The 18278-nt window shown below is 39.3% G+C and overlaps 1 protein-coding gene across 1 annotated transcript in view; it reads left to right on the top strand.

The window, feature by feature from the left end:
• Positions 1 to 18278, top strand: part of CUL1 (cullin 1) — a 110420-nt gene that overhangs the window by 67773 nt on the left and 24369 nt on the right. The window contains 5 exon segments of the mRNA XM_055084772.1: positions 2102 to 2152; positions 2409 to 2499; positions 5433 to 5596; positions 12017 to 12179; positions 13096 to 13226. Coding sequence (XP_054940747.1) covers positions 2102 to 2152; positions 2409 to 2499; positions 5433 to 5596; positions 12017 to 12179; positions 13096 to 13226 — 600 coding nt within the window.

Genomic DNA, 18278 nt, shown 5'->3' with positions numbered 1-18278 from the left:
GCGGCATGTGGGATCTTCCCGGACCGGGGCGTGAACCCGGTTCCCCTGCATCGGCAGGCGGACGCGCAACCACTGCGCCACCAGGGAAGCCCCCTCGTGTTTTGATTTGAGTCTTTTGTAGTTCATCTTTTCTTTTCCACTTACAGATGCTTCCTTGAGACTGAAAGTTGTCAGTGTAGGAATCAGCATGATTTTCGTTTATTTCCTCTTGGCTGCTTGACCTAAAACACCACCATATATATGCACTATAATAGCATCACATGCTCCTAAAAATTATTATAGTCTTTAAACTTTTTTGTGTACTGTTTTCAAGATTTGACTGCTTTTTTTTCCTTTTGTTTCTTACTTTTTTTTTTACTTTCAAAATTCGTAGTTTCTACATCTCTAAATGCTGTAGTGAGTTTGGAAATGCAATATGCAGCCATAACTCATAGCAAAGGCCAGTTAACACCCCTCTCTAAAAACAGTATTTCCTTTGCCTGCTCTTGCAGGGAGCCTGTTGAATTCATTTAAAGTTTGAATATCAGTTGACACATGGAACAGTTCTTGTACAGTGATACCTCATTGCATTTTCCAGACTCTCCAGAAGACGGCGATGCTTTGTCATGAACTATAAAGATTTACTTTTTTCCCTGATAATTTTGTCCTTCTCTTCAATTAAAGAAAGTTGTGGGTTTCCTTTCCAGTCAACCAGAGCGCATAAACTAATTTCATTATTAACACGTTAAAGTGATTCAGCAAGACTTTTTCCATAAATCTGTCCTTCTGAACTTTCTCTGGTTTACCTTCGGTCCTGCTTTCATATCTTGCCTTTCTTCCTTCAAAGTGACAAATTATCCCAAGTCAAATTAGGTCTGCCTAGTGCTGTCTTAACTTAGAAAAATGTTTGGGAAGAGTTATTTTTAAAGGTGCAGTATCTTTACCGGAAGTTCATGGCCACACGTTGCGTTTGCGTTGCCTCCCCCTGCACTGGCGAGGTCTGAGGAGCTGGGGAGGGGAGCGACGGCGAGTTTGCACAGGGAGAGTTTCCTTCAAAACCGTGCCCCACAGGGTGCATTTTTCCTGAAAAATAAGACTCTTTCTTCCCGGAGTCTTTTTGGGTAGCATAATTCCTAATTCTGAAACAACCTTTTTATTCTAATAGTACTTGAGTATATATTGTTCATGCTTTACTGAAAATATTTTTCTGTTAAATAGTGCTTTCAAGTTTCCCTTTCTTTGGTAGAAATTTTTTCATTTTGTAAATTAAATTTACACATAATCTTTTCAGAACTGTATTATCTTACATAAACCCAGTTTTATCTATGGTTAAATTTGGGGGAAAATAAGACTGATAGTATTTACATTTAAATTAATTTCTCAGCAGTTTGTATTTGAGTGTTAAATTGTATAAATTTGAGTTTTAACTTAACTGAATAATAATACCTTTCTGAACAGTTTAAAAACCATATATGAATTGTAACATTTCTCTTTGGGGGAACATTTTACAGTGACTTTCTGACATAACCTCTATTGAGAAGTTCCAAAACTTTTAAAAATGCGTCATACGCACACATACTAGTAAAATGGGAAATTTGAATAATTTATGTATAATAAACTGCATTCATTATTTAAGATGTACAGTTTGATGCATTTACAGTTGTATGCATCCATGTAACATAAAACACCATGATAAAGATACAGAACTTATTAGATATTTAAGGTCTATTATTTATTTTACTGAGTATTAGGAAACTATGATAAATGGAATTATCTTTATTAAATGTGTTAGGTCAAAACATACATTTGAGTCAGAGAACAGTTTTATACATTGAGTCCACCGTTGCCCTTTAGGCTAATATGTATGTTCTTCTAAAATCCAGATTTTCTTTTTATCTCAACTATTAAAATGTGAGCTGATAAATGTCTGTACTTTGATACCTTTTGAAGTTGTTAAGAGAATGGCTCTCTGATTTCATCATGATGGTTTTTAGCAAGTTTATAATCTAGAAATATTGATACATGTAATCTAGGATTCAGTCTGTTTCCTATGACTTCACCTTTGGAAAAAGCATAGTAAAAGTATAGCCATTTAATACTGTTCCTTTTTCTTTTCACCCAGCTTGCATTGGTGACTTGGAGAGATTGTCTTTTCAGGCCATTGAATAAACAGGTACCTACTTGTGTGAGTGTGTGCATGTTTTCCTTTTAAAACCCCTTCCAGATTTCATTTCTTAGCCATTGTCTTCCTCACTCCTTTGGAATGTCCCGGGAGTGCCTCTCATCTTGCATTTAATGGATTCTAATGTTTAAGAGCTATGTAGTAACATAATGTTGGGTTGGCTAAAAACCCGAACGAACTTTTTGGCCAGCCCAATACATACTGTAGTCTGTAATCTACATGTTTTCTTCCTATATCCTTTCTAAAGGTAACAAATGCTGTTTTAAAACTGATTGAAAAGGAAAGAAATGGTGAAACCATCAATACAAGACTGATAAGCGGAGTTGTACAGTCTTATGGTAAACAGTTTCCCTTTAATTTATTCAAAGTTGTATATCAAGTGACAGTTACATAACAGTGCTCCAATAGATTTATTTTCAGATAGTTTAGTATTATCAAGAATATTGTTAGCATTTACAAAGGTACTCATAATTCTCTCTATGTCAGTGTGATTCGGTTTGATTTATATATGCTAAAGTGTCATTAATGGAGCCAAATGATAACAGATTGAGAAATCTAAAAAGTAATACAGTATTTTAAAAGCTTAGGTACCATTGTATTTCTTTTTTTTTTTTTTTTTTTTTTTTTTTTTGTGGTATGCGGGCCTCCCTCTGCTGTGGCCTCTCCCGTTGCGGAGGACAGGCTCCGGACGCGCAGGCTCAGCGGCCATGGCTCACGGGCCCAGCCGCTCCGCGGCACGTGGGATCCTCCCAGACCGGGGCGCGAACCCGGTTCCCCTGCATCGGCAGGCGGACGCTTTAAAGGTGCAGTATCTTTACCGGAAGTTCATGGCCACACGTTGCGTTTGCGTTGCCTCCCCCTGCACTGGCGAGGTCTGAGGAGCTGGGGAGGGGAGCGACGGCGAGTTTGCACAGGGAGAGTTTCCTTCAAAACCGTGCCCCACAGGGTGCATTTTTCCTGAAAAATAAGACTCTTTCTTCCCGGAGTCTTTTTGGGTAGCATAATTCCTAATTCTGAAACAACCTTTTTATTCTAATAGTACTTGAGTATATATTGTTCATGCTTTACTGAAAATATTTTTCTGTTAAATAGTGCTTTCAAGTTTCCCTTTCTTTGGTAGAAATTTTTTCATTTTGTAAATTAAATTTACACATAATCTTTTCAGAACTGTATTATCTTACATAAACCCAGTTTTATCTATGGTTAAATTTGGGGGAAAATAAGACTGATAGTATTTACATTTAAATTAATTTCTCAGCAGTTTGTATTTGAGTGTTAAATTGTATAAATTTGAGTTTTAACTTAACTGAATAATAATACCTTTCTGAACAGTTTAAAAACCATATATGAATTGTAACATTTCTCTTTGGGGGAACATTTTACAGTGACTTTCTGACATAACCTCTATTGAGAAGTTCCAAAACTTTTAAAAATGCGTCATACGCACACATACTAGTAAAATGGGAAATTTGAAGAATAATTTATGTATAATAAACTGCATTCATTTAAGATGTACAGTTTGATGCATTTACAGTTGTATGCATCCATGTAACATAAAACACCATGATAAAGATACAGAACTTATTAGATATTTAAGGTCTATTATTTATTTTACTGAGTATTAGGAAACTATGATAAATGGAATTATCTTTATTAAATGTGTTAGGTCAAAACATACATTTGAGTCAGAGAACAGTTTTATACATTGAGTCCACCGTTGCCCTTTAGGCTAATATGTATGTTCTTCTAAAATCCAGATTTTCTTTTTATCTCAACTATTAAAATGTGAGCTGATAAATGTCTGTACTTTGATACCTTTTGAAGTTGTTAAGAGAATGGCTCTCTGATTTCATCATGATGGTTTTTAGCAAGTTTATAATCTAGAAATATTGATACATGTAATCTAGGATTCAGTCTGTTTCCTATGACTTCACCTTTGGAAAAAGCATAGTAAAAGTATAGCCATTTAATACTGTTCCTTTTTCTTTTCACCCAGCTTGCATTGGTGACTTGGAGAGATTGTCTTTTCAGGCCATTGAATAAACAGGTACCTACTTGTGTGAGTGTGTGCATGTTTTCCTTTTAAAACCCCTTCCAGATTTCATTTCTTAGCCATTGTCTTCCTCACTCCTTTGGAATGTCCCGGGAGTGCCTCTCATCTTGCATTTAATGGATTCTAATGTTTAAGAGCTATGTAGTAACATAATGTTGGGTTGGCTAAAAACCCGAACGAACTTTTTGGCCAGCCCAATACATACTGTAGTCTGTAATCTACATGTTTTCTTCCTATATCCTTTCTAAAGGTAACAAATGCTGTTTTAAAACTGATTGAAAAGGAAAGAAATGGTGAAACCATCAATACAAGACTGATAAGCGGAGTTGTACAGTCTTATGGTAAACAGTTTCCCTTTAATTTATTCAAAGTTGTATATCAAGTGACAGTTACATAACAGTGCTCCAATAGATTTATTTTCAGATAGTTTAGTATTATCAAGAATATTGTTAGCATTTACAAAGGTACTCATAATTCTCTCTATGTCAGTGTGATTCGGTTTGATTTTACCCATTATAAAAATTGTTTGATCTTTGTGCCCTAAGGAAATTTTGATGGACTAGACATTTGACGTTTGAATTATTTTCTTTTCTGGTCTCATACTGAATTACTGGATATATATGCTAGAGTGTCATTAATGGAGCCAAATGATAAGGTACCATTGTATTTCTTTTTTTTTTTTTTTTTTGTGGTATGCGGGCCTCCCGGGCCTCCCTCTGCTGTGGCCTCTCCCGTTGCGGAGGACAGGCTCCGGACGCGCAGGCTCAGCGGCCATGGCTCACGGGCCCAGCCGCTCCGCGGCAGGTGGGATCCTCCCAGACCGGGGCGCGAACCCGGTTCCCCTGCATCGGCAGGCGGACGCGCAACCGCTGCGCCACCAGGGAAGCCCCATTGTATTTCTTTGAAAGTTTAGAATTAGGCATTCTTACTTCTTGTAAGCTTTTAGAAATATAAATGTTCTCTGAACGAACTTCATGATAACTTGAGACATGCCTGGCCATCCATCAGAATTACTTGCTTTTGTGTGTCTTGGATTTTTTTCTTTTTTCTTTTATTGAAAGTATACTTTACTACCAGTGAATAACAGATCTGCCTTATGCCCTGTTATTTTATTCTTACCTTTTAAGCATAACTTAAACTGAATGCTACACCTAAGTATATTCCTTAAAATATAACCAAAAATAGGGCAGTTGAAATGTAGTTCCTATTTACTTCCAGTGGAACTGGGACTGAATGAAGATGATGCCTTTGCGAAGGGCCCAACGCTAACAGTGTACAAAGAATCCTTTGAATCTCAGTTTTTGGCTGACACAGAGAGATTTTATACCAGAGAGAGTACCGAATTCTTGCAGCAGAACCCGGTTACTGAATACATGAAAAAGGTAAGCTTAAACATAGTACTTAAAGTAGGCTTAAGTTAAAAGTTATTGCTGCTCAAATGAATTATTCTTTTTAATATATGCAACTTTCTTCAAAGTCATTTCTTAGGCACTGTTATCCTGTAGTGGCTGTAGCAGGTGCAGAAGGTTTCTCCCAGTTCACCAAGGAGCTTTTATAAATTAACTTGATAATCATGGCTCAGTGTTCTCCTTACTGATCGGAGGATATAACCATAATAGCTGTATGACTTTCGTGTTTTGAACTGTCTCTACTACAATAGAATGTATATGTGTATCTAACAGGAGCCACGGTCTTACGTCAATGAGAAACTAGTTTTTAAGAAACAAATATCTTCAAACTTTAAGCTTTTGCTTTTTTGCTTCTGAAATATCCCCTAAAAATCTATATATCACAGTCTTCAGGTTTGCATTAGAGGAGAAGTCCTTCTGAGAGAACAGGATAGAAGTCTTAGATAAGAAAAAATCCAAGATCGGTGTCTGTATCATAAATCTTTTTCTGCATTAAGCGATGTTACAGTGAAGTTCTAGTGGAATTATTCTTCGTTCTCCTTCTCGGGAATACAGGTATCCCAGACTTACGCTCTGAGGAGTGACCTAAGTCAGGAGGTAGCAAACTTTCTATGAAGGGCCAGATGGTAAATATTTTAGACCTTGTGCACATGTGGTCTCTCTTGCAACTGTTCAGCTCTGCCGTTGTAGCGCAGAAGCAGCCATGGCAACTTCTAAACAGTGAGTGCAGCGGTGTTCCGATAAAAGTTTACTTACAGGCAGGATTTTGCCCACAGGCTATGGCTGCTGACTGAGACTTCCAGGCAAGGAGACTTCCGGGCAAGGAGACTTCCGGGCAAGGAGACTTCAGGGAGGAGACTTCAGGGCAAGGAGACTTCAGGGAGGAGACTTCAGGGCAAGGAGACTTCAGGGCAAGGAGACTTCAGGGCAAGGAGACTTCCGGGCAAGGAGGCTTCAGGGAGGAGACTTCCGGGCAAGGAGGCTTCCGGGGAGTCTGGGGCTGACTGTGTCTGACACCTGCTTTTTTCCCTTTATTCTCTGTTCGCTTGGAGAGCAAACGCACTGCAGAATCACTTTCTCCATGTGCTGAGATCGAAAGTTAGTAAGTCAGAAAGAGCAACAAACAGCTCCCCCTTCTAACCATGTAGAGAAGGTCCTCCCCAATTTGTTTGTGACATTCCGAGTGCGTTTTCCCATAAGAGATAGTGATTATAAGTTGCCCCTACAAGTTTGAAGCTGAAAGTCCTTGACAAACAAATTTCTGATACCTCAAAACCTAACAAAAGTGGAACTCTTCAGAAGTATACTTGGAGTAGTGATAGTTCCTTGTGTATATTTATGGATTAAATTAGCTTTTGTGTGCCAGTCTGGAACCTAACCAGCTTATAGAGAGTTTCTTACAGCTGCCTGACAAATCTGTTTTAAATCTAAGCATTGCCTGTTACTTCATTTTTTTATTTTGGCAGTGTAGTTTTCATAAAGACATATTTTATTGAACTCTACTATATATGGTGATCCTTTTAAAACTGTGTATGTTTTTAAAAGTGGGGCCTTTTATCAGGGTACACATACACAAGCGAGGTTCAGGCCTTTTCATTTTACAGACTACTTAGTGAGTTGCAGTTACCTGCTATCCACAACAAGGAAGGTAGTAGTGCTTTGGTACAAGGAAATCCGCTTGGTAGGCCAGAGCTACGTCAGCACTCCCAAAGCAGGGAAATCTGCTTTTAAAATAGGACCTGGAAAAAAAAAAAAAATCGGACCTGGGACCAAAGGCAACTTGAGGAGCAAAGATTTCCAATGGCCTGGATGTTTTCAACCCAGTGTGAGCTCTGCCTTCAACAGAGAGCGTGCTTCCAGCATCCTTGCTCTCTTAGAGGGGATTTCTTCCTAGAGGCGTTAAAGGTTTGGCCCAAATCTGGTTGGATCTTACCAAACATGACATCCATCCCTTCTGAAAGTCCATAATTCAGAGACTCTGTGAGCATAAAATTGGAATTTAATCGTGTGAACAATTCTACCCTTACCTAAGCTGTAGCCTTGCATCTCAAACTGAGCTATGGGTCTAATTTAAAATCCCTACTCCACCATTTACTAGGGGGTTGACCTTAACCTTTCTGTTCGTCAGTTTCCTCATCTATAAAATGGGGATAATTTATTATTATTTGATGCTTGGCAAAGAGCAAGCATGATATAAGTGTTTGGTATTACACACATACATTGTTTAGAACCTTCAGTATATGCCTGAGAATATGCAAAACCATGGGATAAATTGTGGCACATTTTACTCAATAACTTAAGAAATTACGTTTATATTAAAACATTCTATCAGGAAGTAGAATACAAAACTCATGAACAATATTGAGATAAAGCATGAACTTCCAAGAAATACTCTGCTTCTTCCAAGAAATACTCTGCTTTTAGCAGCCAGTTTGGGCTAGATGTGCAGATTCCCTGGGTGGGCGGGGGGGGGTCTATGTTCCCATTTCTTTTTCTTTTTCTTTTCTTTTTTTTTTTTTTCTTTTCTTTTTGATCCTCCCGGACCGGGGCACGAACCCGTGTCCCCTGCATCGGCAGGCAGACTCTCAACCACTGCGCCACCAGGGAAGCCCAAGGGGTATTTATTTATTTATTTTTTTAATGTTTCCATTTCTGTGTCGTTAGGAATCTTTTAGTGGAAACAGTTGGGAATCTTTGGCTTTCCTTCTACTGATGACTTCAATGAGTGAACACCCCTGAGCCATATTAGTGTTTTAGCGTATCTTACTGTCTCATCTGAGCTACGAAAAAAACATGTGACTCTTCTAGGTTTCTAATGTCATTTTTTAAAACTTTAAAAATAAAGTATACCTTATTTCATTAATTTGCTTACTTTTTTGGTCTTTTTTTTTTTCATTTTGTTTTTCCTGCATACTGATCCTAATAGAATTAATAGGAACATTAATTTAATTGCTTAACTTTATTTAGTCATTCTGTATTTGATCTGGGTGTTCTGATGTAATTATCTGCCAAGTACAATGCTGATCAAGAGCTTATTTGCCTTCAAATCAACAAAGAATGTAAATGACTGTCCTTCCTAAAACCTAATGACATAACACCCAGGACCTTGGGTGTTTCACCAACCTCAGAGACACTGCAGGCTCAGGTTCAGACCACGGCGAGAAAGCAAGTCACTCGGATTTTTTGGTTTCCCAGGGCATAATGCCATACTGTAGTCTATGAAATGTGGAGAATAGCGTTATGTCAAAAACACCAATTTTTATACCTTAATTTTTAAAAACTTTATTGCTAAATGATGCCAAAACAATTATAATAGCAACATCAAAGATCACTGATCACAGATCAGCATAACAAATAATAATAATGAAAAAGTTTAAATATTTTGAGAATTACCAAAATGTGGCACAGAGACCCAAAGTGAGCAAACGCTATTGAAAAAACGGTGCTGATAGACTTGCTCAACCCACAGTCCTTCAGTTTCTGTTTTGTTTTTAAAAAGCAGTATCTGAATCGCAATAAAAGGAAGTAGGCCTGTGGACAGTAGTCCCACCTTGTTCACAGTTTCAGTTACCCACAGTCAACCTCAGTCCAAAAAATATTGAATGGAAAGTTCCAGAAATAAACAGTCCATAAGCTTTAAATTGTATGTATTGAAATATGTCGTTCTGAGTAGCATGATGGAATCTTGCCCTTGAATCATACCTTTGTCCAGAGCATCTCCCCTGTTAGTCTCTTCATCGAACAGGTGATCAGATCGACCATCGTCTGCAGTGCTTGAGATCACGTAGCCCTTATGTTACTTAAAAGTGGCCCCAAAGCACAAGAGTAGCAATTCAGATATGCCAAAGAGAAGCCATAAAGTACTTCCTTTAAGTAAAAAGGAGAAAGTTCTCAACTTAATAAGAAAAAGGTTGCTAAGATCTGTGGTGAGGATAAATTGTCTCTCCATGAAATTGTGAAGAAGGAAAATTTGTGCTAGTTTTGCTGTCACACCTCAAGTTGACGTTATGGCCACAGTGCATGACACGTGCCCAATTAAGATGGCAAAGGCATGAAACATAACTTTTATTACATTATATTGTTATAATTCTACTTTATTGTTGTTGCTAATCTCTTGCTATACCTAATTTGTAAAATTAAACTTTCTCATATATGTATGTATAGGAAAAAACATAGTACCTATAGGGTTCACAGTTTCAGGCATCCACTGGGGGTCTTGGAACGTATCCCCCATAGATAAGGGGGGACTGCTGTGTAAACAACTACTGAGCCCCTCTGGCTTTTAATGCTTTTGTGATTACTTAGGGACCAGCTCTTCCCTCTCAGCCCTACAGGAAATCTGTAGAGTGCTACTGTTTTTTTGTAGTACAGGGGATGGAAAGCCATTGTGCCCCAGAGAGTGAATCAGCAGTGACACCAAAGCTTTACCTTTCATTCTGGGGGAGAGAAAAGTTTTTAAGAGATGACTTTTTGCTGCCAGGGTATTATGTTCTTCCAGGAAACAGGTATAACCTCGAGAAAAAGTGGTGCTTTTTGGTTTGCATGTCCTGTATTTCACCAGCTTTAGTTCTTGAGGTATCAGGCTTAATGAAATACTAGATATGAAGCAGCAGAGGCTTGGAACTTCAGAGTTAAAGCACAGAAAGATCTTTTATTGTTTTTTAAAATAGGTTGGTAATCAGGAAAAAAAAACACACAACTGTAGACTTGCGGGGAAATACAAATAACATAAACCTGCACAAACTTGGGACACTGTTACTTAAGTATGCACATAAACACCAAATTGGAATAATGCTATAGGGTTTTGTTTTGTTTTTATTTATTTATTTTTGGCTGCGCTGGGTCTTTGTTGCTGTGTGTGGGCTTTCTCTAGTTGCAGAGAGCCGGGGCTACTCTTCATTGCGGTGCGCAAGCTTCTCATTGCGGTGGCTTCTCTTGTTGCAGAGCACGGGCTCCTGGTGCGCGGGCTCAGTAGTTGTGGCTCGCAGGCTCTAGAGCGCAGGCTCAGTAGTTGTGGCACACGGGCTTAGTAACTCCGCGTCATGTGGGATCTTCCTGGACCAGGGCTCGAACCCCTGTCCTCCTGCATTGGCCGGAGGATTCTTAACCACTGTGCCACCAGGGAAGCCCTATAGGGTTTTTTAATAACTTTTTTTCCCCACTAATTTATTACATTAATATATTTTATATTTACTGGATAGTGGTATTCCATTAACTAAATAATATAACAAATTATATCTTATCAGAATCTTCAAGTATTTCTTAACTTGCAAATTGTTCCTTTTCCTTTCCCATGTTTTTATTTGCACATACTTATTGATTTTTCAGAGATTATTATATATTAAGAATATTGACCTTTTAATATATACTACAGATATTTTCCAGGTTTATTTTGTTTTTCACATTTAACTCTATTTAGAATGTGCAGTACGGTTTAAATTTCTGCAGTTGAAACTATTGTCCTATTAGTAATTCTTGACAGTGCAAGGCCTGCCCAGTCATTTTTTCATTTTATGGTTTTTTGGCTCTTGGATGTTCATTCTTCCACTTGAATTTTTTTCTAGATTTCTCCAAAATTATGCCAAATTTAAAAATCATTTTGGGAAGTATTGGCATTTTTACAATACAAAATATAGTTTTTCACTGTTTATTCAGATTACCTGAATAATGCGAGATCACTGAAATTTCTTTCTTGCTTTGATAATTTAGTGGTTCCTAGGTGATACTTTACACCACACATTTCTGGTAATACGTTGTAAAACATACCGACTTTTATTAACTTTGCTACTCTTTTAAATTGCATCCCTGTTTTCCTCTCTTCCTTGAAGGGAGATGGAAGAAATTGAGATGCATAAATAATCCAGTAGATTTCAGAGATGCGTATTCAGTTGATTGGCAAGAGAAGGCCATAATATTTAAATTTTTTAAAAGTCTAATTGCTTCTGATTCTTTCCATATGGTCATTTCAGGGAATGTATTTATGTGACTTGACCTCAAGTAGCTCTCAGTCAGAGGGCGTGGTTCTTCCGTCCCCATCTGTGTGTAGTGGAGAATCCACAGGTTTCTCAGAGTGTCGCCAGGGGTATTACCCCCAAAAGGTGTGAAACACCACGTATCTGTGGAAAGAAAATTGATGTAAATACATTTGGACTGTTAATCATGATAACCTCATTAAAGTCATTTAAAGAGGACTTGAAAGCAAAAATATAGGTCACAGAGAACATGGGACACATCAGTGACCGGTTAGTTATAGTTGACATTCATCCTAAAATCAGAGAATCCCTCCCCTCCCTTTTTTTCTTCAGGCAGGTTTGCGAGTTTAATTTGCTGTTATTTTTGTTAGCAGTTTTTAAAAAGCAAACCCAAACCTCTGACTTGAATTAATCCCCACAGGCGGAGGCTCGTTTGCTGGAGGAGCAGCGGAGAGTCCAGGTCTACCTTCACGAAAGCACCCAGGACGAGCTAGCCAGGAAGTGCGAGCAGGTGCTCATCGAGAAGCACTTGGAGATTTTCCACACAGAGTTTCAGAATTTATTGGATGCCGACAAAAATGAAGGTGAGCCACTGAGATTCAAAACACACGGTATTTATTTTGATCTGTGATTTTGAAATTGCATGAAGTTCTAGACTCAGAGTTAGCATTACCAACACCAGTCATTCTTTAAGAGATTCACGTGTGAGACTGTGTGTGCGCGTGTGTGTACCTTGTCGTGTGTTGATTTCAGACCTCTTCAGTGTGTTTGGGGTGTGACTTTGGGGGAAGAGCATCTTTTCAGTTTGGTTTGGAGTCTAACTTGTTCCATACACCTTAGCATTAAATGATGCTACTACCACTGTTCTTTTTTTTTTTTTCTTGCATATGTTTCTTCTGAAAATTCTTTAAGATGAGAAGGCTATAATTGTGCAGAAATGTTTCCTTTACCCCTCCCTTGTTTTACTGGGACATGTTAGGAGCTCAGTAAAAGATTGGTGTTTGGATTCAGGATTTTTCTTTGGTGTTCATATATCAACCATGTGCCATACATATATTAAGTGAAGAATATGGGGACCCTTTTGTGACTTATTTGTTTGTATAGTTGAGATGGATATTCATAAATACTCCTTAAATTTATTCATTCTTTTAAATAATATTTGAGTGCCTATTATGTGTAAGGCATAAATCATATCGCAATCTCAAATTTTAGGAAGCATCAGATGTAGTTCCTGATCATCTTCTTTCTCTATTAGTAGTTTCTCCTAGCAAGGGGGAGAATATGCTTTTATAATAGCATGACTTCATTGTTACTTTCAGCTAAATATACATATGCTAAATATAAAGTATTTGGTTTCAGTTAAGTGCATTTGATTATTAAGGTGTAAAAACACGGTGGTTTTATTTCAGTGTACCTTTCACCTCTATAAGCACTTACTTAGTGGAATGGATATGCAGAGTTTGTTTCTGTGCATAAAGGTGTGGTGCCTTCTTCTTTCAGATTTGGGTCGCATGTATAATCTTGTATCTAGAATCCAGGATGGCCTGGGAGAATTGAAAAAACTCCTGGAGACACACATTCATAATCAGGGTCTCGCAGCGATTGAAAAGTGCGGAGAAGCTGCTTTAAATGTAAGTACTGTTTAACTGAAAACCAGTCGGGCCTAACCATTCCCACCCACGGACTGCAGGTGTGTCTCGTGTCTCCACTTACAAATCCAAGGGGTAAGATTTTCACTAGACTCATAGAGAACCTTGTTTGGCTTTCTAAAACAGAAGGTTCACAAGCATCTTAATTTAGTAAACGTCTCCATAAACTCGTCTCTGGCACTTTTTAGGCGTTAAGGATTTAATTTCTTGATATTCTTTTTTCCTTTATGTCTTCTCAAAATTACATTCCTTGCACTAGAAGAGAGAAGATTATTCAATAGAAAGAACAGGCTAAAGCCTCCTAGAGACTTGGCTCTGGCACCCACAGGCCACAGGCTGCCCCTTGCAGGAACTTCATTCGGTCTTTGTACTGCCCTCCCTTTGAAGCTCACAGGGCTATTTGCCCTGGAAAGGCCCTGAAATGTATGGCATTTCTCATACACACCCCCGTCCCCACTGCGGGAGGCACAAGAATATTCTGCTGGGTTATCTATAATTCACTTGATAATTTTATATAGGAAGTATCATGTGTTTCTAAGAGACAGGTAAGTTGTTTTCAGTTTTGTCCCTATTGTGAACTTTAATTTTGATAGTGTTTGGGACAACTATTGGAGAAGAAAAGCTTCTGGAACACACAGTTGGTTCTTAGGTCTGAATCAGAAAACTTTATATCTCTGATTTTATTGTGTTTGGTGTTAATTATTTCAACAATACTCTCTTTAATATGTTTTTTTTAAGTCTTTATTTTCCTGTTATCTTTGGGGGATCCCTCTTCCACTTTTAATTATGGGGGTTGCTGCCTCACTTGTTATCACAGCTATGAAATATTAGAGGGAAGAATGTAAACACACCTTTAAAGGGCCTGACACACACAGTCATATGTACATGAGATTCAAAAGGGGTGAGCTGATGAAGATATCTTTTCAATAACGTAAGGTTTTCACAGATGTTAATTCAAAACCCAGTTTGGCTGTGTGGGCAGCAGAGCCAAGTTAAATGACTTTCCTTCAAATGAGTTAAGGTGTCGAGTCTTATTTCATCAGATATGGATTAGAGTAGCAGATAAATGAAGCAGATTTCGCTTTTTCATGTAAACTGTTAAATGTTAGATATGAGATTGGCCTTAGGGACTCATGTTCTAGGTGAATATAGTTAGATTAAAAATCAGTAGGATAACTTGCTTTTTTGTTTTCATAGGAATGATGGGATATTCCTTCTAATGTCAATCTTTTCCAAACCAAGTAAGGTTCTAGATGGAGAAATAATCACATAATTCTCAAGTACCATTTTCTCTTTCTTTTGGATACAGTCAGCTGCCTGATTGACTTGGTCATTGAGTCTTGAATCTGAAGTTGACCTTTTCATGGCAGTTAAAGCACAAGTTCAGCTTCTAAGTAAAATCATTTCTCTATTAGAGACTTCATCCATCAGCAGTAGACAGCAGAAATAAACTGTATTTACCAGCAGTTATATTTTATTGGAAATTAAGCTTTTAAACAATATTTTTATTTATTATCTATTTATTTATTTAATTTATTTTTGGCTGCATCGGGTCTTCTTCGCGGCACACAGGTTTCTCTCTAGTTGTGGCATGCGGGTTTTCTCTTCTCTAGTGGAGGCACGCGGGCTCAGTAGTTGTGGTGTGGGGGCTTAGGTGCCCTGCGGCATGTGGGATCTTAGTTCCCTGACCAGGGATTGAACCCTCATCCCCTGCGTTGTAAGGCGGATTCTTTACCACTGGACCACCAGGGAAGTCCCCTAAACAATATTTTTATTACTTAGATGTAAGCCACTGATACACATGTATTTAAACATCAAAATAAGATTTTCCCCCATGAAGAAGTATATATAACTTGGTAAATTTATATTGCATCTGCCTTAACTTTCAAAAGTCAAACATTTTAAAAATAACATTATTCATTATAATTATTATTTCCATAAGAACTGTTTTTATACTGAACTCATGAAACTGGTTTTTTTAATTGTTCTTGTGAGGAAAACTTTCTTTAAGAAAACAAATACTTCTATTTTCTGCAAAAGGAGTTTTCCCTGGATTTCCATTTTATCGGCTCATCTCTGAAGTTTCAGTTGACTCATAAGTTCGTGGTGCCGTCTGACTGGCGCGTGGGCTTCTTTACGACCTTCCTCGGGCTGGGTCGGACCTGCTACCTTTACTCACCAATGATGTAAAAGCCCAGGAAACTTGAAGCTCCAGAGAGAGCATATGTAGCCAGTCTTAGCCTGACTCACAGCAACTGCTTATTGTAAGACAGAATAAATACAGCTGCTAAGACATAAATAATTTTAAGTAGGTATTCATTTTTATCACGTGTAGTAAACATAAAAGATGTATTGTAAACTAAACCATGATGGTTTTCCAAAACCCATTAATGTTGAAAAAAAAAAAAGCGGCAGAAAAAGGAGATTGATTGAATTAGTAAAAAATGACAATTATTGTACCTAATTTTAAGGGGGTTTAATTACTTTGAAAACAATTTTTAAAGTTTTTCACCTAACTGAGTTGAATCATAGTATATGAGAATCATTTAAATTCATCTATTAAATTCCATAGAAGGCACTGCTTAAATGATTTTTTTTTAAGGGCTGAAAAGTTATCTAGTCCTGTGATTCCATTTATCCCATCAGTTTGGCTAGAAAACAAGTTTTACTGCTAATCAGTGTGGCCTAAGCTGAAATTATTACAGGTTTCACATTTGTAATGTGATTCAAATAATATTTTTGTGTTAGAAACTTCAGAATCTACTTAGGAATTTTCTGAAAGCATTTTTTTTTTTCAGTTAAAACAGATTTGAGAATAATGGCTGTTCGTGGGTCACCAGTGTCTGGGAAATCCCCTCATGGTGTCCCCCTCTCTTTACCCAGAGAGGAACTGGCAGTCTTTCCCGTGAAGTGTGGCTGAAACCCTGAGCACGTGTGCTGTTTTTAGACACACTGCTTCTTGTACCTGCCCCGCACCCAGGCCGGGGAGCACCAGGGAACGTAGCTCGGGATCAGGGCTCCTCTCAGGGTACAGGGGCTTCAGGCTGAAGCAGGTCAGTGTGGGTCCATCCCACCCACCATGACGTGAGATTCCAGCACGAGGAGGAGTTCTCTCCAGCCTTCAAGAGACGCTCGCGACTGAGGACACTCACGCCTAGCCGTGCTGCAGGCGCCCTTAGCATATTATGCATCGGGGCAGCAGTAGAACTTTGGAAACACAAAGGAATCTTCAAGGATGGGTTTTAAACAGGTTTAGAGCTGAACAAAGGATCAGATAATTTTTTTCATAGGCAAGTTACCCCGTGCGTGGCCTCTGGACTGAAAGGAGACAGTGGGGCAGCAGCAGGGCAAATCAGCACGGCTCCCGTGCTGACAGCCTTCAGGCTGTCAGGAGTCGAACGTCGAGAGGCCTCCTGTGCTTATGTAGACGGGCCGCGGTACTACAAGTGTGCTCAGTTGTTGGCAGTGTAGTAACGGAAGAAAAATAATCCATATTAAAATACAGGAGGAGGTTGGGCCCATCCACCTAGGTCCTGAGGGGAGCATCTTGAAAGCAGAGCCCACACCTTCAGGTGTTCATTTAAAAGGATTGAAGCCTGCGGTGGGGCGGCCCCATGCTGGCTTCTCAGCTGTTTCGTCTACCAAAGCAGCCAGCTGCTGGTGCTGGCTGGTGGTAAAACTCAGAGGACCAACACATGTCGCAGAGAACGTTGACGTCATTTTCGCCCATCCGGCAAGCATTACGGCCTTGCTGCGCTGGCTCTGCTGCCCAGGAGTCCAGTGCGAGGTGCCTCCACACTTCTGTCTTCTCATCGGATCTCACTGTCTTCTCAGATCTCCGTGACCTCATCTGCCTGCTTTAGTGACTGTATTGCGGGTCCCTTTTAAAGCTCACATCTTCCTTCCTTGGTTCCTTAGCACGGCGGCAGCAGCTGTGGAGTATGTGCCACGCGGCCTCACCATCTGCCCCGGCAACCTGAGTCTTCTAAGGTTGAGTCATTTCCTCCTGAAGGTGGGCATGGCCCTGGGGTCCTCTCAGACCAGCGGGCAGCCAGCCCGTCAGCCCCCAGCAGCTCATTGCCACCACCCAGTCCTCTCTGCTGAGTCAGTGGAGTGGGGACCATGCTGCCTTCCTTGGCTCTCCAGGCTTTTCCTGTCTAGTCCCAAAGCTACCCTTGTAATCTAGGCCCCGTCCCTTCATTTCTGGATGGTCTTACATCTCTCCCATTCCTGTTCATCCCTCATCTTGCTTAGCAGTTTCGTGTTTCAAAAATACTCCTTAATGCATGAACAGTTTTACTCCATGTTCTTCATCCGTTGCTTTACATAAAGCACAAAAAACCCCTCTTCCCTAAAATAATATATTAAATCTTCCATATTATATTAAATCAAAATCCTCTTCATCATGATATGCTCCCATTTTCATGAACCTCATCTTCCAGTGAAACTGTTCTGTCCTCATTCCCCCCAGAACACGTCCTTGTTTGTACGCATGCTACCTTCCCTGCCTGTAACGCGGTCCTTCCTTCCTTCTCGTTTTATCCTGCTTTTGAAGGCCAGCTCCAATCCCACTTTCTAAAACAGATGCTCTCCACTAACCATTCCCGCCCAAGTGGTTCTATCCTCATCCTAAACCATTAGGGCACTTAGAAAAATCGCCCAAATGCCACTTTATATTTGTGTATAACTTCTGTGTTTCTTGTCACTCCATCTATGATAAATCCCTTGAGAGCAAAGCTGACACCTTACTACGGTTTGATACTCTTTATAATTTTAGAACCAGCGTCTGAAACAGCCAGTAGTTATTGTTGATAATGACAGTGACCGTGGTGGCAAAGAGGGAGGGCCACCTGCTGCCGCCCCAGCTCCTTTCCAGTTGCAGCCTCCTCACTCTTCATTCTCATTATGTCCATCATCGAAACGGGTTTATTTACTTATTTATTTATTTATTTATTTATTGCGGTACGTGGGCCTCTCACTGTTGTGGCCTCTCCCGTTGTGGAGCACAGGCTCCGGACGCGCAGGCTCAGCGGC

The sequence above is a fragment of the Physeter macrocephalus genome, chromosome 5 (genome assembly GCF_002837175.3).
Source record: "Physeter macrocephalus isolate SW-GA chromosome 5, ASM283717v5, whole genome shotgun sequence".
Lineage (NCBI taxonomy): Eukaryota > Metazoa > Chordata > Mammalia > Artiodactyla > Physeteridae > Physeter > Physeter macrocephalus.
Note: the sequence above shows the minus strand (reverse complement) of the source record. Positions and strands in the feature narration are given on the sequence as shown.